Here is a 22,305-nt window from a genome sequence, read left to right as displayed (position 1 = left end):
TACAGGCACGCACCACCATGCCCAGCTAATTTTTTGTATTTTTAGTAGAGACGGGGTTTCACCATGTTGACCAGGATGGTCTCGATCTCTTGACCTCGTGATCCACCCGCCTCGGCCTCCCAAAGTGCTGGGATTACAGGCTTGAGCCACCGCGCCCGGCCCATATCTGGCTTTTTAACTTTACAAAAAGTAACCTCACAAGTAAAAACCAATAATCATCAACTAAGGATATGACTTAAGTTCGAGTATACCAGGTATTTTCAAAGAGGTGGTAAGCAGTTTTTATAAAATCTAGAATCTTTAAAGGTAGCTCAGGGAAAGGAAGATTTAAGAAAGGAAGCTAGAAGTTGTTCATGGAGGGGAAGAGAATCAGCAAATGGTTAAAGTCACACAGATATTAACCAGAGAGTACTCATTCTTTAAGTCAGGATTGAACCGAGGCTACCATTGTAAAATATCAGAAACCAAAAGAAAGTATTGCCATGTGGTTACAAGGTCAAGCTCCCAAGCATGTAAAACAAGATAAAGAGAGACTTCATCCAATTTTTTCAAATCTTTAAAATGATCTTTACCATTCCTTTCACTGGTTTGCCCAGGGAAAGAGAGGCCAGAAGTCCAAACGGTTAAAAGAAAAAACTCTTTACCCTTTTGCTGGCATGTCAGTCTTCTGGGTTCCCTTCCCCTGGCTCAATTTTAAGCCAAGCAATTTAAGGTTCGGGGGAATTAACTTTCTCCAACTTGGAGAATGCATCTGAGGGGAGTATCCTGTGGCACAGGGACACAATTACCCATCTGTGACGAGAGAACAGGGGAGGAAAAAAGAAAAAAAGGCTTTTGCTTTGTTTTTTTATCAAAGGAGTCTTAGTGATTCAGGAGGAATTTGAGAGAGGTATAGACTGTGAAGATGATTGGTTACCCATCTGGAAAGAAGGAAAAGACACGTTCCTCATTTCCCTGGAATACGAATATCTTTGTTTGATTTTGAGACAGGGTCTGGCTGTGTCAACTAGGCTGGTGTGCAGTGGTGCAATCTTGACTCACCACAACCTCTGCCTCCTGGGTTCAAGTGATTATCCTGCCTCAGACTCCCAAGTAGCTAGGACTACTGGCATACACCACCACACCCAGCTAATTTTTGTATTTTCAGTAGACACAGGATTTTGTCATATTGCCCATCTGGATCTTGAACTCCCAACCTCAAATATTCCACCCATCTCAGCCACCCAAAGTGCTAGGATTATAGCCATGAGCCACCCCACAATGCAGAGGAAAGATTTCTTAAGCAAGATATGGAAATCAGTAACCATAAATTTCAAGTTTGCTAGAATGACATGAAAATTAAGAACTGTTCATCAGAAGACTACATAAAGAATGGCAAAATGAAGCCCCAAATTGAAATAAGATACTTTCAATGTATTTATCTAATGGAAGACTAGAAATGAGAATATATAAGAAACTTCTACATGTTAAGAAGATAAAAACGCAATACAAAAATCAGTAATAGACATGAAAAAACTATTTCACAGTAAAGGAAACTTAGAAGAGATAAAAGCACAAGAATAGTATTAAATATTATTAGGTATTGAGATTAATGAAAGGCCATTTTACAAACATATAACTGGCAATTAAATCTATTAACATGAAGTATTAGTAAGCTTATGAATCAATAAGAAATCTTAAACGCTGTTGGCAGGAATGTAAATTGATACAACTACTTTGGAAAACAATTGAGGTTTTTTTGTAAATATTCACAAACTTCATGACTAGCAAAATCCCTTTCTAAATATCTACCATGAAGAAATTCTTACATATATTCACCAGGAAACATTTAAAGACTATAGATGTATTATTCATAATAGAAAAAGAAAATCCTGCAAAATAATCCAAATATCTCTGAACAAAAGAATGGGTAAATATAATGCGGTATATTCCTTTTTTTTTTTCTTCTTTTTTGAGATAGAGCCCTGGCTGGAGTGCAGTGGTGCAATCTCGGCTCACTGCAACGTTTGCCTCCTGGGTTCAAGTGATTCTCCTGCCTCAGCCTCCCAAGTAGCTAGGACTACAGGCGTGCACCACCATGCCCAGCTAATTTTTGTATTTTTAGTAGAGATGGGGTTTCACCATGTTGGCCAGGATGGTCTTGATTTCATGACCTCATGATCTGCCCACCATGGCCTCCCAAATATGGTATATTCTTTACAATGATATTCCAAACTGCCATTTTAAAAAATGTAAAGTATTTTATATGCAACAATTTGGATACATAGCGCTGGGGTGAAAAATCTGGTCACCAAAGTTTGCTTCCACAGTAATGAAAGCATTTTTTGCTTTTCTAGCCTATGGAGTCAAGAGGGAAAAAAAGTTGCCTCATATATATGGACTAAATCATCACCAGAATTTCTCTGTTTTTTAAAACATTTTAGTAAATATCCTAATGTGTATACACATTAGTAGATTGCCATGTAAGTAACAGGCAAAAATAAGGAAAGAGTAACGTTTTAGATTCACAAACATCTCAATAACCATGGTTTGATATAATTGTAATAAATCATATTAATATAGACAAGGGACCACAAACAAAAAATTCCTTATATTCTTTCTTACCTTAATTTATAGATATATATTTAGTTGTCTTTTTTGTTTGTAATCATACACCCAATTATTTTATTTAATTTTCTAGACAATTTGATGCCTTAGAGTCAAATAAGACAACTAACACTGATCATGAATTGTGATAATTTTTGTACAGTTATTATATATTCCAAATAAAGATTAGATTTACAAATTGACTTTATATGCATGGCTTTTCAGCTCCAGAAGAACATTCCTCTGAAAATATGTGAACCTATTACCCTTAGTGGCACTGGTCTTTGTTTTGTTGCTGTTGTGTTTGTAACCATACATTTAATTATTTTAGATAGTTTTCTGAGCAATTTTATGGCTGAGGTTTAAATAGGACAGCTAACTCTGATCCTGAATTCTGATAACCTTTTCACAGTAATTATGTGTTCCAAACTAAAGCTTACAGTTGAAGATTGAATTCATATACATGAGTTTTCAACTTCAGGAGAACATTCCTCTTGAAATTCATGACTCTATTACCCTTAGTGTCATCAGCTTAAGACTATTTGAAGAGAAAGTAGGAAATTAGAAGACATTGAGTAGGCATCTTCTAAACAATACAAGTCGCGTCCCTATAATATTTTGCCACAGAGATGGACACCAGCCTTACGAAGGTAATAGAGTTGAAGTTCCCAACTCTGTCAAAGCCTGCAGGCACCATGATAGCCAATGTCATGTGCTGTGGTGTAACCGTACCTGATGGCTTTTCCACTGCAATGATTCTCTTAGAAATTGTAAGAATAGTAACATCTGTTTTTAAGACAGAACACAACCAAAAACTCCTATCAGGTACATGCACTAGCCTGGCTTTTATATCATTAGGAAAAGATAATCTTGTTTCAGCCTCTAAAGATATGCTGTCAAAGGAAAAAAAGAAATCTCTTCAATGTAAATATATCTCATTAGTTTCTCTGATTTGTATTACAAATTTGTGCTTCTGGTCTTTTCTTAAAACTTAAATATCACAAGGAAATCAGTGGGAAGGGAATCATGTGCTGATCAAGTTCTTAAAGGGCAGAAACATTCACTGAAGTGAAAGGGATTAGTAAAGGGTAGAAAAAAAGACCAGCCCCTCCTAGTTTGGGTGAGCAGATTTGGGATTAGTTATCAGGCAGCAATTCACATGCAATTAACAGTTCTGACGTGAGAGGACAAGAAACGCAAGTAAATATAAAACGTTCAATTCTAAGAGAGGTTGAACAGAGACTAACATCCTTCAGGATTTTAAGGTACTGAAAAGAAGTCCTATGGGGAGTGGGTGGACTCCTGCCAAAACTCCATTCGTATAACAGACTTTAAATCACAAAAATTAACTTGCTGGAAATCTGTTCCCAATTCTTCTTTCAGCTCCAAGGTTAAATTAAATGTAATTAATGGTGGTGACCTACTAATTAATGCTTTTGATAACTGATACCTAGAATGTATATATGTATATAAAATGAAGAAAGCAAAATGACTAGGACAGGTAATTTAATTATGTCGGTATCATACATGTAGGTGTTATAGATGTCAAATTTTAAAGGTAAATTACTATTTTTATTATTTGTGTGAAATGTCATTTTTCATGTGGATTCCATTTTGTAGGTATTTGGGAAGGGTTCATACCATTTATGAGTATGAAGAAAAACTTGCATAATTTCATTTTACTTTATCTTTTTCAGCTGGATTTTCATCTACATTCTTCAGTCTTCTCTACACAAAGGGCTGAGAACCAGATCTTTGTTTTGCACTCTTACTTCAAGCAGAATGAATGCTCCTAAACTTCTTTCTCTGAGCTGTATCTTCTTCCTGCTGCCACTTTTTCACCAGGCCCAGGCTCAATTCCCAAGAGACTGTGCCACTGTTGAGGCTTTGAGAAGTGGTATGTGTTGCCCAGACCTATCACCTGTGTCTGGGCCTGGGACAGATCGCTGTGGCTCATCATCAGGGAGGGGCAGATGCGAGGCAGTGACTGCAGACTCCCGGCCCCACAGCCCTCAGTACCCACATGATGGCAGAGATGATCGGGAGGAGTGGCCCTTGCGCTTCTTCAATCGGACATGTCACTGCAATGGCAACTTCTCAGGACACAACTGTGGGTCTTGCCGACCTGGCTGGAGAGGAGCTGCCTGTGACCAGAGGGTTCTCGTAGGTAAGTGGAGATATGAATGAGTTCACAAGTCTTGCATGAGACTCAAGGCTCTGAATAAAATCTTAACTCATTTGAGCTGGAGGAATACCTGGAAATCAAAGCTCAATCCTCTCTTTTCACAATTGAGGAAACTGATGCTTAGAAAGGTTAAGAAACTTGTTTAATGCGAAGGGTTAGGTTTGAAGCCCAGAACTTCTGACCAATATTTTCTTCTGAAACATTTGTTGAGAAACCACTATATCCTAGGAACTGTGTTAGGTATTTATGACTAGTCTTTTCAGTAACTCCTTCAGGCAAACATGTTAATTGTCACAGATGAGGTTCAGAAAGTTCAAATCCACACAGCTGATATTTAGTAAACCTGGAATTCACACTGAGATCTATCTAGCCCTTATATTTTAGCTCTGCCACTACCTCTGCTGACCCTTAAATAAATTTCCCACCATGATGAACAAATTCAGGCATTTGAGATGAAGAGTTTAGCCTGCAGACTAAATAGCATTAAATAACAAACCATTAAACAGTAACAGCCTACAATATTCTATTGTGTTCTATGTGCCAGATAGTAGACTAAGGGTATAACAGAACATGTATTGAGTCTTTACTATGAGTGAGGCCTTGGGCTAATTGCTTTTTATGTGTATGCTCCTTAAACTTTACAATTCTATAAAGTAGGAATTATTTTTATCCACACTTTAATGATAAAAAAAACAGACTTCGAAAAATGTGCCCAAAGTCATAGAATAATTCTGTGGTCTTAACCATGTTATACCACCTAATTTTATAAGAATTATAATGTTAAAAAACAGAAAGTTAGAAAATTCCAATACAAATGCCAATAGTAGGCAGAAATAAACATGACAAAGTCACAAAATTGTAAAATCCATAGGTAAGATTAAAGAAAGGCAAGAGAAATCACACAGTATATTGGAGAGAGGAAAAAGAGAGAGAGAAGGGAAGAAAGAGAGAGAGAAAGTAGGCCTGAAGAAAGGGTTTTAGTTAAGGATTTTTTTTTAAAGTATAAAATAGTTTAAAACACATTTGAACAGATGGATAAATGGGTCATGGTGTATTACAAGACAATGATGCTCTTTCTCTACCCATCCCCACAAGCCAGATGTTTTCATGCTTGAATTTTGTTTCCCTAAAGTCAGAAGAAATATTCTGGACTTAAGTAAAGAAGAAAAGAAACACTTTGTCCGGGCCCTGGATATGGCAAAGCGCACAACTCACCCTTTATTTGTCATTGCCACCAGGAGATCAGAAGAAATATTGGGGCCAGATGGCAACACGCCACAATTTGAGAACATTTCCATTTATAACTACTTTGTTTGGACACACTATTACTCAGTCAAAAAGACTTTCCTTGGGGCAGGGCAGGAAAGCTTTGGTGAAGTGGATTTCTCTCATGAGGGACCGGCTTTCCTCACATGGCACAGGTACCACCTCCTGCGTCTGGAGACAGACATGCAGGTATGTAAGAAGCGTTTCAGTTTTTAGACTCTTTACAGACAAGATGCCTTGTTTGGAAGTCATTTTAATTCACTAGTTTTCAGAATCATCGGAACATTTGATGAAAAAGTAATTTCATGTTACTAGCCTGTCTTTGGCATTTCATTTTCTCCTTGTTTTCATTACTTATTAATTTTTATCTTGGTGAAGTGAAAAAAAAGTATTATCAATAATGAGCAAAATGAGACATTTGCAGGTATGAATTAAAAGTTTAAAAATGTTTTACAGCTTCACTGAAAACAAGACTTTCATAAAGCTTGAAACAGAAGAAGCTCATTTGCATGTCTTCCATCTCTATTAAATATAAGCAGATTCCTCCTCCTAATGATGTGGGTTAGAGACTTCCCAACTTTCAAGTCCCAGATGTATATCTCATTATTCCAGTGATTCCTTCCAACATGGTGTAGGGTTTAAATCATGAAAAATAATTCCTTTCCATTTAGATTCTCATATTTTCATTGAACTACATTTTTTCCACATTCCCTACCCTTTGAGGCTTACAAAAGAAACCTATTAAAAATATCACATTACTATATAAGAGGACATATATGTAAGTTTGCTTGACTATAGCAATTGCTTAACTATGTATATTTCTATCAAAGCACTATGTTGAACACCTAAAATATATAAAATTTGAAAAAACATTTAAAAAATACAAAAAAATTACATCATTCAGGCAATATTTTTAGTGAAAAGATACTGGCTAAATTATCTTTTCTAGTGAAAAGAGAAGTGAACCTCAATTCAAGCAGCTATTTCATGCTTATTTTTCAAGCAGATAAGCTCAAAACATATTAAAATGTCTAGTTATATAGATTCTTTACTCTTGTTTCTTTTACCAACTGCTCTGTTTCTTGAGAAAAATATTGAAATTTTAAAATAAGAGTTTAAGTCGTTAGATCTCAGCTAAGAAATCCACAAAGTAAACCTGTTTTCTATGTGAAACAACAGCAATGAATCTCGCCTTCAAGTTAAAATACAAGAACTAAGCTAAAAATATCTGAAGACAGGAAAAGTGTTTAGATTAGTTTACTAATTTGTAGAATGCTTGTGCCAGCATTATTCTAAGAAAAAAATAAATGGTTAGAAGAGAGAGAAGTAATGCACTAAAATACAGGATAAAATATTCATTTGAAAGTACACTAACCATTTGCAGTTCGAGAGTGATTAAATGAATTCGTCTGATACTCTGAACATCATATTTTATAGCTCTGATTACAAGTGAAACACTTAGTAGATTATGAGTAGATAAATCTGTCATTTGTAATTGACTGCAGATCTTCATGCCTTCGAGTCATTTTCTCATGGGCACACCAAAATGAAAGGGCAGGTGGAAAGTATCTAAAAGCTTCAATTTTGTCTCTGTAAACTTCAACCTCTATGACTTACATTTTAAAAACCCAACAGCACAAGGGATCCAACAAATTACAATTTAAATGTAATTCATGTTTGAAATGCCACATGAATATGCTCTGGCTCCCAAATGTCAGTTGCTGAACCACAAACCCATTCTTAATGATCCCTTGGAAGCTGTCACTAATTTTTGTGAACCACAATGGTGGCTTCTAAAGGAGGCCTACAAACCTCTGGAGACCAATAACTAGGGATAACTTGGAAAGCTTTTGGCCCTCTAAAACACCCAAGGTTAAGAAAGTGCTTCCTAGAAAGGGAAGTGAAAAAGCAGAATGTCCTGAGTGCTTGAGAGATAAGATAAAACAACTGCAATCCCTACATTTAAATCCCATACCATAAATAGAACTTCTCAAGGGCCAAAAGAAATGAGAAATAACAAGGAATTATATGTTTTAAAGAACTGAATAAAATAAGGATGTGATCTTGAGGCCAGCATTTTAAAAAATGTGAGATCAGCTCTGAAGGGAAACCAGGTCTCTGGTCTAAAAACCAATGGGCAGAAAGATTTACTCTGCTTCTGTTTAGCATTTTTATCAGTATAAGATTTAGGCAGAAGCCTGAGTTGTAAAAGATTAGATTCTAAGGCAGTGTTTCATAAATAAAACACCTTCCATGCCCAGTGTGAAAGAGCCCATTGGCCTGTGACCAAACCAAAATCTAAATGCCCAGTCATTCAAATGAAATTTTAAAACAGAAGCAAAACAAAAATCAGCACTCTACATAACATATTTTAAGTCTGGATCTGGCACCAGACTAAGAGTTAATGATGCTTGAAGTAAAGATAGAAAAATTGAAGAAGGTGAAAATGCCAATAAGTCGATGTTGTTATTGACCATTTTTGTTATAACCAATAGAAATGTAACTACCTGGCTAAAAAAGAAAAAGAAGACATTTTAACCCTCCAAATCATTTTCAAAAATTTCTGCACAATGAGTTGAGTTTCATTCCCTTTAATGCCTAAATGACTCCTGGTAATAAATTACTAGCTTTGTTAAATAAGGTATGAACTCCTCTGGGCCCCTCAGATGCCGTTGATACACTAAACCAGTACCTGGTTAGTCTGAAGACAGCTAATAGAAATAGACTGTCAGGGAGTAGACCAAGCAGAACCGAAGAACTGTAAACAGAAGCAGAGAATATTAACAGAGTTTCTGTGATCTAGGAAATGTTGCAAGAGCCTTCTTTCTCCCTTCCTTACTGGAATTTTGCGACGGGGAAAAATGTCTGTGATATCTGCACGGATGACTTGATGGGATCCAGAAGCAACTTTGATTCCACTCTAATAAGCCCAAACTCTGTCTTTTCTGAATGGCGTGTGGTCTGTGAATACTTGGAAGATTATGATACCCTGGGAACACTTTGTAATAGTAAGTTGCAAATGATTGCTCAGAGTCAGAATTTCTTTTCAGATAAAGAGATTAAATATGCTGCCTGGAAGGTCCTTCATTCTACTAGAGAATCCAGACTAAAATCTACTTTTATTATAGAGAAACAGTGTACCAGGCATTCAATTAAGGGCCTAAAATATTCAAGACACTCCATAAGTGGCTCCTGTGGAAACAGAAAGTGCCTACTCATTTTTACAGTGCGTTTACACTGACCAAGTTACTCACTGTAATTTGGTCAATATCTTGCTAACTTTATTTTGGAAATGTCTAATTGCATAAACTAATCCTCTTAGTTTTCTTAGCACTGCTTAGTAGTCATGTGCCTTGTGTTGGAATTTCACAGAAAATGTTTCTGAAGAAAATGTGAAAAACAGGCAAAAAGTTGGAAATGCCATGGGAGAAAAAAAAGAAAAGAAACAAACCAAATGTATGTTTATTCATGTAGAAAGTCAGAAAGCAAAAGGTGATATGGGGGATAGTTTTCAGTAAAGGAGGTTACTGTACTGATGTCTGCCAGCTAGCTGCTCTCCAGCTCTTCTGACGTAAACACAATAAGAGAACACCTAACCAGTTGTCCCAGCATCCTTTCTCCAGTGATCTGAACGCCACCTCTGTCACAGGTCAAGTTCCTGCCACATGTAGATCCCTTCCTGAGCTTCCTAGTCTCTTACTTGGATCATATTATTATCTGTGCCTGTGCTAGTAACACCAGGTTTAATTATTAGACACTCCCTACCTCATCTTATTTTTCTTCTTCAGGCATGCCTGGCTCTTTTGACTGCTCTTCCATATAAAAATAAGAATTATGTGAATTCGTTTTATTATAGTTACAACATATTTATTCTACATATATTATTTTATGCATCAAGTATTAAATTATTTTATGTACTTAAGAAATATTCTAAATAAATTAGGAAAAATTAGATGTATATTTTCACAATTAGATGATTATTTAGCAGTGTATAGGAATAAGAGAAGTGATATATGAAAATTTCCTCTGTAGAAGTTCAAAACTTAGAATAAATTTGTATTTGTTTGGTATGCTGAATGCATGGTCCCACCTTGTGGCAGAGAAATGAAACTGAGGATCAGGATGTCTGCAGATACCAAAGCATTTATCTCTTTCTGACCAGGCCATTGTATTTTGGCCTGAGAGTTTTCTAGACATTTTCCAATCATCCTGATGGTTGGACACCAAAATAAAACACAGTTTAAATAAGTAAATGCAATTATAGCACAGGAGGTGAGAAGAGGAAGAGATTTTTTAATCATAATTTTTCTTGTCAGTTAATATAACAAGTCTCCTAACTCAGACACATAGTCTCATGACAAACTGAAGAATATTTAGGTTAAAGGAATCTTAAGATTACCCCTTGTTTCACTGCAAAAGTTAAATAGCAGGCATTTTATTTACAAGGCAAAGGAAAGGGAAAAACTGTCATTTTATTGAACACATATTTTGTATCTGATATGGTACGAAGTGCTTTGCTTTAGTATCCTATTTAGTCCTCATAACAATTCTCTCTTCTATTACCTTTCTTCTTTAATGATCTTGTCCATTTCTGTTGTTTTACTGATCATCTTTTACTAGAGACCCACATATTTCCAACTTTAGATAAAACCTTCCTTAAATATTTCATACCTATTTCTTTACATGCTTGTTATGTAGTATTTCTCCAATATTCAAAATAAATTCATCAAACTTGGTAGATTGAAAAAGTTACTATTTTATTGCATCCAACATTCTTCCAGTCACCAAAATACCATCTTTGAATCAACATAGAAGAACACTGTTATTTAGTCACAATACTTCTCAAATGTGTTTTCTTCTTCAGACATGTGCAACTTTCCATTTATTTTTATATGGAAATTCCACAGGATTTGGTCTATAGGATGTTAGATGCAATAGCAGCAGTTGTCCATATGCAAACAAATTTAAGAAACACTGGAGTAAAAAATGAACTGATTTAACTAATTTCTTTACTATCAGCATTTTCTACTATGGAACTCTTTGCGGGCAAATTAGAATAAGATGTTTTGAAATTCAAGTAATCAATATTTGCTTCTTGGGATTTACTGATAGCTTCCTGAGCAGTAATCCTCAAAATATCAGCTTGAATTGATAGTTTATCTAGGGATGGTGAAAGTTTTTGGTGAAAATACACACTCAATAAATACAGTTTCCAATCCCAACTGAGGTTTTAGTTACATATTACATAAACTTCATTATGCTAATTTATCAGGTTCTGATTATTACATTAATTGTAAAGCATAGAACATGGGAAGGTTTCTGAATAAAGGAAAAGGAATTTGAGTTGAAGTTGTAATATTATCGCTCCCCAAATTAGTGGATTATTTTGCTTGTCCCTCTACGGCACATATATTTCTTCCTGGAGACCACTAGGACAGAATGATGCAAAGTTCTCCCAACCAATCACCTCTCCTCCCCCCCCATCTAAGGTTTTGATCTCTCTCCACTTCCTAAGGAATTAAATAGAACTTTTTAATCTTGGTATTTGATTTTTTTTTTCCACAATACAGTTCTGGTCTAGCTTCCCTTCTTTCCCACAGTACGCTACTCTCCTGGCAGAGACTCCAGGAAAGCTATTTCCCAAGCAGGCCCTTTTTTATAGCTAACATGATCTTTTCCATAAAATGGCATGCCCCTAACAACTCTTTAGCACCTATTAAATGCCAGGTACTGTGCAAAGTCTGTGGGATACACACATTTTTTTCTTATAGATAGGAGGCTTTGTTACAGACACAAGAAAGTGTATCATCTCTTGCCATTTCCTCTGCCTAAAATGTTTTCCTTTTAAAATTTCTTTTATTTCACCTATGGAAAGTTTTCTTAATCTTATGGGGCTCTTTGTAAATCTCCCGTCTTCATAAAGCCTTTCTGGAGATCTGACTGAATGGGATCTCTCTCTCTCTCTCTCTTTCTTTCTCCTTCCCGCTCCCTCCCTATCTCTCTCTTCTTTAAGGCTTCTGTCATATTATCTATCCCTAGTATCACAGTTCTTTGTCTTTGTCTGTTTGTTACTGCCCTTCACAAAGTTTCATTATTTCTCACATGAATTGCTGAAAAATTTGAAGAATGTGTGTTGGTTGAAATATGTATCACTTTCCAAAGAAATTTAACCTTATTTCCCTAAAGGTTTAAATAGGCAGCATTTGGGTAAAAAATATCACATATATGTGAAATATAGATTTCAGTGTAGAACTTAGGTTTATGAGATTATTTCGGCAAAATTTTCCATGGACTTTTCATTTTAATACATTCTTGTGGAAGAAGCATATATTGATTTAACAAGTATCAAGATCTGTATCGGTTCATGTGATTCTTTTTATTCCTTCAACTGCTTTTATGTGTCACATATCTACTCGATTCAAAGAAGTAGGACATGGTAACTTAGATTTTCTCACTTTAATTCTACCAATTATGCATTTTTAAATTTTCTTTTCTACCAAGGAGAATCTATATTTCATATTCATGCTATGTTTAAAGTTTTAAAGAGCAATCATAAGACCTCCAAACATTGTGTAAATGTTTGCACATGCCATTTTTTTCTGCAGGCACTGAGAGTGGGCCAATTAGGAGAAATCCAGCTGGAAATGTGGCCAGACCAATGGTGCAACGTCTTCCTGAACCACAGGATGTCGCTCAGTGCTTGGAAGTCGGTTTATTTGACACGCCTCCTTTTTATTCCAACTCTACGAACAGTTTCCGAAACACAGTGGAAGGCAAGTAAATGAAATCAGTACTTTGAAAAGATCTAGTTATCAAAGTATACTGAATTATTCAAAAGCAAGTTACTTTCAGAAGGCTTTGAATAGTATATTAATCCTGTGAATTTATGTGAATGAGATTGCCTATTATGATACACCTGCTCGAAAAGGAACATTTTTAAAGAGAAGAGTCCAACCATGAAGCTCTTTTCATTATAGGAGAAGCCCTTGGAAATCATGCTCCAATTTCTTAAACACCCAAAAACTATTCAAATTCTAATTTCTAGTAGCTAGCTGGCCAATATGTGTAACTATACCAAGGTCTACCATTGGCAAACAACATTCAAGACTTTGACAGTGTATTAAATTAATTTGTTATTTTTTAATGATAGTCATATTAAAATAATTCCAAACAATTAGTTTACACTAAATAAAACCTTGTTTAGGCATATGTTTTATTTAGGTCAGTATCAACCTGTAACTTTTTTCAAAAGTCTATAAAAATTCAAATTATCATTTACTGATGCTTAACTTGGTTTTCCTTCTTTTGCACAAAGTATTTTAAAGCTGAGGAAAGTGAGGTATGAAGAGGTAAAATTATTATCCCAAGATATTCAGCTGGTTAGTAACAGAGCACAGGTTCAAATTCAAATTTCCAAAATCCAGTGTCTTTATATAATAAATTTTGATAAATCCAAATGATGCCATATATATATATATATTTAAAGTCTTCAAAAGAATGTACTTTTATGTTATTATAAACCTGTAATTGTTAAATTTTACCTTCAGTATAGCATTGTCTGTGTCATATGCACCCCATCTCCCCATGAAAATGCAAATAGACCTCTCTGTTCTCTGATCAGAGACATTTGGTACATAAATCTAATAATTATTTTTAATTATCTCACCTTTTAGTCTCAAAATTGTATCCATTTTAATCTTTTTTGCTTATTTTTATAACTAGATGATTCCACTGATTTGAATATGATTCTATTAAAATAATCACTATATTTTGGGTAATCTATAAACTAAGGCTATCACTATTGATTTCTAAAAAAAAGTGCCGATTATGTGTTCTTAATGCCCAATCAGAAGACAATTATACTTATTTCCTGACAAAAATGTATTAAAAGACAAGTGTCAAGCCACATGCCATATATATCACAGGCAATCTTTAAATGTTTTTAAGTCAAATAATAAAGGAATTGAAGCTTGAAAAAATATATAGGTGAATAAATAGGTGGCTACAATTACACAATCTTAGATGGAGAGAGAACTGGTTAACAAATTTTAAATTCTTATTTCATTTTATAATACACAGCCTTTCCCTGATCTCAAACCTCTGGTCTTTCAAGCCAGTTAGACGTCTTACATCATAGACCCTCCATTTTTTATTTACGACCTGTCCTATACCTATCCTTTTTTCCTCCCTTTTATATATATGTATGTATGTGTGTGTGTGTGTGTGTGTGTATATATATATGTATGTATGTGTGTGTGTGTGTGTATATATATATATATATACACACACACATACATGTATATAAACACATATATATGGAATTATATATATGTATGTATGTGTATACATATATGTATGTATGTGTGTATGTGTGTGTATATATACATACAAGCATATATATATACACACATATATATACATATATGTATGTATGTGTGTATGTGTGTGTATATATGTATATGCTTATATACATATATACACACACATACACACATACATACATATATATAAACACACACGTATATATATATGGAATTGAGATATTTATCAAAAGCTCTATAAATGTTTTGACAGTACATTTTCCCAATGCTTAAAACTAGCACAGAGATGGTTAGAAAGCCCTGAGAAATTGTAGCTTCCTCACAAAAAATAAATTAGTTTTCCAAAAATAAACATGATGACAGTCATTCAAAACGAAGGTAGGAGGTGGAAATAATATCTGGCAACTTAAGTTCCAAGACAATCAGAGCATTCTTCTCCCAATTGTGACAGCAGTTTTTAGTAGAAACTGAAGATTTTCACTATCTTTATTCCCATGTAGGACAATGTCTGCCTTGTCAAGTAGAGTGTCTATATATTTTGACTGGTATCTTTGCAGGTCATTATTTTTAACCTAGAGGCTACATTTAGGAGGTCATGCCACTAGCATAAAACCAACCTAGCTCTGGGTATAGCAAACAAATGTCATCAACCAGAGGTACAGAGAAACAGTGCTGTTATATTAAGGCAAAATATGGCCTGACACAAGCTTTGAAAAAAATGTTTTTTAATATAATCATTGCTATTAACTAGAAAAGTAAAGTATTTGCAATATTGTTTTACTATTCTCTTCCTTACTTATGTATCTAGGTTACAGTGATCCCACAGGAAAGTATGACCCTGCTGTTCGAAGCCTTCACAATTTGGCTCATCTATTCCTAAATGGAACAGGGGGACAAACCCATTTGTCTCCAAATGATCCTATTTTTGTCCTCCTGCACACTTTCACGGATGCAGTCTTTGATGAATGGCTGAGGAGATACAATGCTGGTAAGACATTTTCATATGCCTTTTGCATGCTCAGCCAAGCGAATTGTTTATGTGGCATAATTATCAGTTTAAGCTAAGCACTCAGCACATAAAAATACATTCAAAATAAGGATAAAATAGCTGTAATATCAAGCCACTTCCAGACATTCAATTCCCCTTTGAAAATGCAGGCAAGAAGTCTCTCCAAATAGTTTTTATAGGATGATATTTTTAACCATCTGCTAGGACTAACCAAATCATCTCTTCCAATTTTTGCTTTGAAAAAATGGCTACTATTTTTCAAAAATTTTTCTATCCATATCTTCCAACATAAATTCTTATTACTTTTAAATATAATTGAGAAAAACCTCACAGAGCTCTTTGATATCCCAAAAGACTTCAAGTTGTATATCTATAATCCATAGTTCTTATTTTTATTACTTAATGGCCTCTCACAAATAGAAATTTTGTTCCACTTGAAAAGTTAATGTTGGTTTTTATACCACACTATAGGAAATCTCTTTTAAGTTCATTTCAATGCAGTTTTTAAAATATGACTTAAAAGGCCTCTTTCTCTGCCTTCCTATGCAGCTGAGAGGCTAGCATTACTTTTCAAACAATGAAAGTGTTTCCACTGGTTAAAACATCACAAAATTTTGTATGTTGAAAGCATTCTAAATTTTGGCTTCCATGCCTTTAGTTCATCATGCACATAAACATGATATTATAGTTTAACTACCTATTGATTTATCTATCCATTAGACAGGCTCTTATTTCTATGTGTGTATGTGAGCTGTAAGGTCCTCTAATCTAATCTAATTAGGACCATTAATTGATGAAGTTGATCAAAACAGTTTGTTCCATCAAAAATTATTTAAGAAACAACTTACACATAAGCCCATACTTCCAACACTTTGGGAGGCCGAGGCAGGCGGATCACTTGAGCCCAGGTGTTTGAGACCACCCTGGTCAACATAGTGAAACCCAGTCTCTACTAAAAACACAAAAATTAACTAGGCATGGTAGTGGGTGCCGATAATCCCAGCTACTAGGGAGGCTGAGGCATGAGAATGGCTTGACCCTAGGAGGTAGAGGTTGCAGTTAGCCAAGATCACACCACTGCATTCCAACCTGGCTGACAAAGAGAGATTTCATCTCAAAAAAACAAAATAAATAAATAAATAATTTACGCATAACTAATCATTTAGTTGTCAATCAGTTATGAATTCTGTTATTAGAATTCCTTCTCATTTTTTCATGTGTATTTATATACATAATGGCAACTGTAATTAATTATCTATATAGTGTCGGCTTTTTAAAAAGTGAAACCATAAATGAATGACTTTTGTAATACAATATGGGGGTCAGTATTTTAGCCATTCACCTTTAACAAATCTTTCCAAAGTGTTCAATTTACATATTATAAAAACAACATTCTTTCCTCTATTTTACAGTCATGATGATCACTTTATGTTTGTTTAACTAGATTACTTTTATTACAGTAAGGAGTAAACTTGAATTAATAGGTTTAGGAATTAACAAAACCAACTCGTGTTAAACATGCACCTCTGGGAACTACATAGCAATATTCAAGTTGTATTTATTCACTTATTCACAATGCCATGTTAGTAAACTTTTCAGAGGAAAAGGAGACTATCCAGTAACCTGGCAAGTCTCTTAAGTGAAGTTTTCTTTCACCTGTGAAAGAAAGGAAAGATATTCCTTTGCCTTGTTTATCTTGATTGAAAAAATAATTATTTTACGTTCATAGCAATTTGTTAAAGATTCTTTGGATTTTAACCTAAATGTCACTGATGAACCAGAAAAATACATTTTTTTCTGACATTTTCTTAGTTTGTGATATATGTAGCATAAGGTTTTCCAGTAACTTGAATTGTAGTGGGAAGAGAAGTACCATAAATGAAAAACAGGAAACTACCCTACAGCACATTTCTGAAGTGACCATAAAATTATAGGACAGGTCAATGTAAATACCTGCAAATTACATGAGAGCTAAACTAAAACAAGTAGCCTCCATCTTAAATATTCCTTGTACCTGCAAATACCTTTTAGAAAGCAATGTTATAAAACAACTGTGAAGAAGAGAAAGAGAACTTTAAACGATTTCAAAAATGTATAAAACTGTCTTTAAAGCAAAAGTCTTATTTAAAATAAGTCTAGGAGTGGAGGGATGGAATTATTTTTCAAATGACTGAAAGGTTTTTACAAATAGAGAAAGAACAAAGCTGGAGGCATCACGCTAACTGATTTCAAACTATACTACAAGGCTACCGTAATCAAACACCATGGTACTGGTACCAAAACAGAGATATAGACCAATAGAACAGAACAGAGGCCTTGGAGGCAACCCCACACATCTACTACCATCTGATCTTTGACAAACCTGAAAAAAAACAAGCAATGGAGAAAGGATTCCCTGTTTAATAAATGGTATTGGGAAAACTGGCTAGCAGTGTGCAGAAAGCAGAAAGTGGACCCCTTCCTGACACCTTACACTAAAATTAACTCCAGATGGATAAAAGACTTCAACATAAGACCTAACACCATAAAAACCCTAGAAGAAAACCTGGGCAAACCATTCAGGACATAGGCATAGGAAAGGACTTCATGATTAAAACACCAAAAGCAGTGGCAACAAAAGCCAAAATAGACAAATGGGACCTAATGCAACTCCAGAGCTTTTCTGTACAGCAAAAGAAACAATCATTAGAGTGAGCCGGCAACCAACAGAATGGGAAAAAATTTTTGCAATCTACCCATCTGACAAAGGGCTAATATCCATGATATACAAAGAACTAAAGCAGATTTACAAGAAAAACAAACAAACCCATCCAAAAGTGGGAGAAGGATATGAACAGACACTTTTCAAAAGAAGACATACATGAGGCCAACAAACATGCGAAAAAATGCTCATCATCACTGATTATTAGAGAAATGCAAATCAAAACCACATTGAGATACCACCTTATGCCAGTTAGAATCTGGAGACAACAGATGCTGAGAGGATGTGGAGAAATAGGAACACTTTTGCACTGTTGGTGGGAGTGTAAATTAGTTCAACCATTGTGGAAGACAGTGTGGTGCTTCCTAGGACCTAGAAATAGAAATTCCATTTGGCCCAGCAATCCCATTACTGGGTATATATCCAAAGGACTAAAAATCATTTTATTATAAAGACACATGCCTATGTATGTTCACTGAGGTACTGTTTACAATAGCAAAGACCTGGAATCAACCCAAATGCCCATCAACCATAGACTGGACAAAGCAAATGTGTCGCATATACACCATGGAATACTATGCAGCCATAAAAAATGATGAGTTCGTGTCCTTTGTAGGGACATGGATGAATCTGGAAACCATCATTCTCAGCAAACTGACACCAGAACAGAAAATAGAACACCACATGTTCTCACTCATAGGTGGGGGTTGAACAATGAGAACACATGGACACAGGGCGGGGAGCAACACACACTGAAGCCTGTGGTGGGGATCTAGGGGAGGGACAGCAGGGGGTGAGGATTTGGGGAAGGATAACGTGGGGAGAAATGCCAGATATAGGTGATGGGAAGGAAGGCAGCAAACCACACTGCCATGTATGTACCTATGCAACAATCCTGCATGTTCTTCACATGTACCCCAAAACCTAAAACACAATTTTATATACACATACACACACACACACACACACAAACACACACACACACACACACACATAAAAAAAAAGAAAATGAAGATAAATAAATAAACAAAACACTAGAAGCAAAAAAATAAAAATACTAAACAGAAATAGTCATAAACAAGTACAACCTCTAACTGATATACCAAATCTCAAATTTTAAATTACAGATGATGCCACAGCAAATTACAGGTTTATCTTTTCTTTGGCTTTGAGAAATACATTTAATGAATTTTATTGAAATTATTTTACATAATTTTAAAAAACTCTTCACCATCAGGATAGATGATAAAATACTAAAACTCCCCTCCTTTAAAGCTCTCTTTTTCTGTTGAGTAGTATATTGGTACTGTATTCAAAACATTTTCTGTTTTACTGATTTCCTATCCTGCTATAGTGAAATTTCATCTTTATTCAGTATAAAATAAGAATGAAATTTGTTCACATTCTCTTTGAATATTGGATCCCTTTAGGCCTCAATAATAACATAAATATTAATTTTATGTTTATTAACAAGTTGTCTTTGGAATAATTTAGATATATCCACATTTCCATTGGAAAATGCCCCTATTGGACATAATAGACAATATAACATGGTGCCATTCTGGCCCCCCGTCACCAACACAGAAATGTTTGTCACTGCTCCAGACAACCTGGGATATACTTATGAAGTTCAGTGGCCAAGTGAGTATTGAAATTGCATTTTCACTGAGATGATTTCCAAAAGCAAATATGTTATCTTTAAAGAGAGTAATCATGGTGTTCTGAAGCTATGTTTTGCATGAAGCTTGTATTTGTATTTTTATTTGAGGATAAGGGAGGGAATTTGATATTTGTTGAAAGACTACACTAAGCTGATATCGAGCTTATTGTACAGCAGCCTATCTCATTGAATCCTCACAATGCTTTGGGGTAAGTATGAAAATCTTCATTATACAAATAAGGAAGCTAAGGCTGAAAGAGGCTGTTACAGCTCCACATTTCTAATGAAGGAAGAGAATGAGTTTGAGCTTAGGCCCAGGGAATAGGTCCTAATTTTTCTACTATACTATATTGCCTACATTTATCTATCCTAAAGGAAAAGGGAGTGAGATACTCTGAGGTATTTTTTCTGAGATTTTGAAATTCAAAATTTCTTAAGTCTCTTTCCCAACAGAGGCAGTAGGTCATAGTGGAAGAGTACAAGACTTATATTCTAAAATACCTGGGCTCCAAAACCAACTTTATTGCTTACTAACCAAGTGACCTTGGGCAAGTGACTCAAACTCTGAGTCATCATTCTCTCACATTCACAAAATGAAATGGAAATAACAATGACTATCCCAACAGGGTCCACTCATTAAAAGAAATCGGGAAGTGGCTTCAAGGCCATGTGGCCAATATATATTAAATATGAGGATTTCTGTTAAAATGTAGACATTTATACCTAAATTCCAGGTGTCCAGTTTTTGGAGATAACTATTTTAATATTTATCTTTTTATTTTTATCTTTCTTTCCAAATAGGTCGGGAATTTAGTGTACCTGAGGTAATTGCCATAGCAGTAGTTGCCACTTTGTTACTGGTTGCACTCATTTTTGTGACTGCTTCTTATCTGCTACATGCCAGACGTAGTATGGATGAAGCTAACCAGCCTCTCCTCACTGATCAGTATCAACGCTATGCTGAAGAATATGAAAAAATCCGGAATCCTAATCAGTCTATGGTGTAACAAGTGCCCTACTCTATTATGCAGTAATATCACAAAACCACCTGGTTGAATATAATAGATTGAGTTATTAACTGTATTTTCTTTAACTGATACTTTCTAATACAAGCATATGTTACAATTAAAGATCCAAGCATACTTTTCAAAGCTGAGAAGACTCATTCAGAATTTTTTCAATGGGTTCTAATTTTCAGCTCTATTTTAAATGATCGGTAGCACTAACTACATAATATTTAAGGGGATAGTGTGCAGGTTTTAAAGGTTGAGTATGGATGATATAAGTAAGCTGCTATGCTTTCTTCACATGTAAAGGAAAATAATATTTATAGTAAATGTCCACTTAAAATACATGAATGGGCATTTCTAAAATGTTAACATATAAACACATTTCCATTCATGGATATTGGTCAACAGATTTTTTAAAACCACATTTATTAATTAAAACAAGTTATATGTAGTTATAAATAAATGAAATCCTGATTAACCTTTTCAAATTAATCTTCCAGTTTGAAGACCAATCAAATATATTATTTAGTCAACATATGCTATTTAGTCTCAGGTTCAAAGCTACAACAAAATTACCACCTTTGTCAAACGTCAGAGACGGAAAATCTTCACTTTCTTAAGCAACAGTGGATACTGCCTGTATGTGCCACCATGTTTCCCAGCCTCTCAATCACTGAAAAAGGAAATACCTACCCATACATTTTACCTCCAAATTTCTCTTCTAATATCATAGAGGTACACAAAGAAGGCATATGGAGAACATGCTTTATGTGCTCTACAAACAGTATTGTAATCACTGTGCTTAATCTAAATAGCATTCTCTTATCATTTATCAGCCTTTTATGTATCTTCCAAGTAAACTATTAACATATTATTGCATTGGTCTTTTATTTTTAATCTAGTTCTATATGAATGCTGTTTTTCCCTTCTCTTCTAACATGAAATATATTTTCTCTTTTTAATCTTGTGCTATGAAACAATCTTCCAGAGAACTGTGTAAGGTGGTCATAGGTGAACAAACATTTTAATTAAAACTGGTAAAAATAAATAACAATAGTAATCATACTCTATAGAAAAAAGCTAAACTGAGATTCTAAATTCAACAAACAAAAACAAGTTTAAGTTATGTATCCCTGGTTGGTTACGGTGTTTCCCTATATTCAGCAATCTTAAGGCCACACATACACAAGATAAATAAAACATATCAAAGAGCATTCATATAACAATAGGATGTTTCACACTAGCATTACTCAATTTATTCTCTTAGAATACACTGTGATTTGTTAAAATACAATACAATCACAGCTTTTCAAAGAAATTATTGTGTAATGTAAGATGCCTTTTTTTATAGAACATCAATGAAATGAAATACCCCACTTTATATTTTTGTAGATTTACTAATTACTAATTTCAGAAACATTTCTTAGGCACATGCAAAGCAATATCAAAGAGTTCAAGCCACTATAGATTTGGAGAGAAGGAAATAAGAATTGTAAAACTGAGAAGGTCATGTTTGACTTCTGCTTCAAGGAATGCCAGTGAATTCACCAAATATAAGAGTGGAGAA

General features: G+C 34.7%; 1 protein-coding gene across 1 annotated transcript; it reads left to right on the top strand.

Annotated features, from left to right (window-relative positions):
• The first annotated feature begins 3,684 nt into the window (after positions 1–3,684).
• Positions 3,685–21,612, top strand: TYRP1 (tyrosinase related protein 1). The gene is made up of 8 exons (XM_017517247.2): positions 3,685–3,851; positions 4,284–4,753; positions 5,904–6,226; positions 8,841–9,045; positions 12,643–12,810; positions 15,167–15,346; positions 19,563–19,709; positions 20,530–21,612. Exons 2-8 carry the CDS (start codon positions 4,369–4,371, stop codon positions 20,733–20,735), a joined length of 1,614 nt encoding a protein of 537 aa, XP_017372736.2. The 5' UTR covers positions 3,685–3,851; positions 4,284–4,368; the 3' UTR covers positions 20,736–21,612.
• Positions 21,613–22,305: the final 693 nt, after the last annotated feature.

This window comes from Cebus imitator, unplaced genomic scaffold (genome assembly GCF_001604975.1).
Source record: "Cebus imitator isolate Cc_AM_T3 unplaced genomic scaffold, Cebus_imitator-1.0 Scaffold624, whole genome shotgun sequence".
NCBI lineage: Eukaryota > Metazoa > Chordata > Mammalia > Primates > Cebidae > Cebus > Cebus imitator.
The sequence above is the reverse complement of the archived record's forward strand: the minus strand, read 5'-3'. Positions and strand labels throughout refer to the sequence as shown.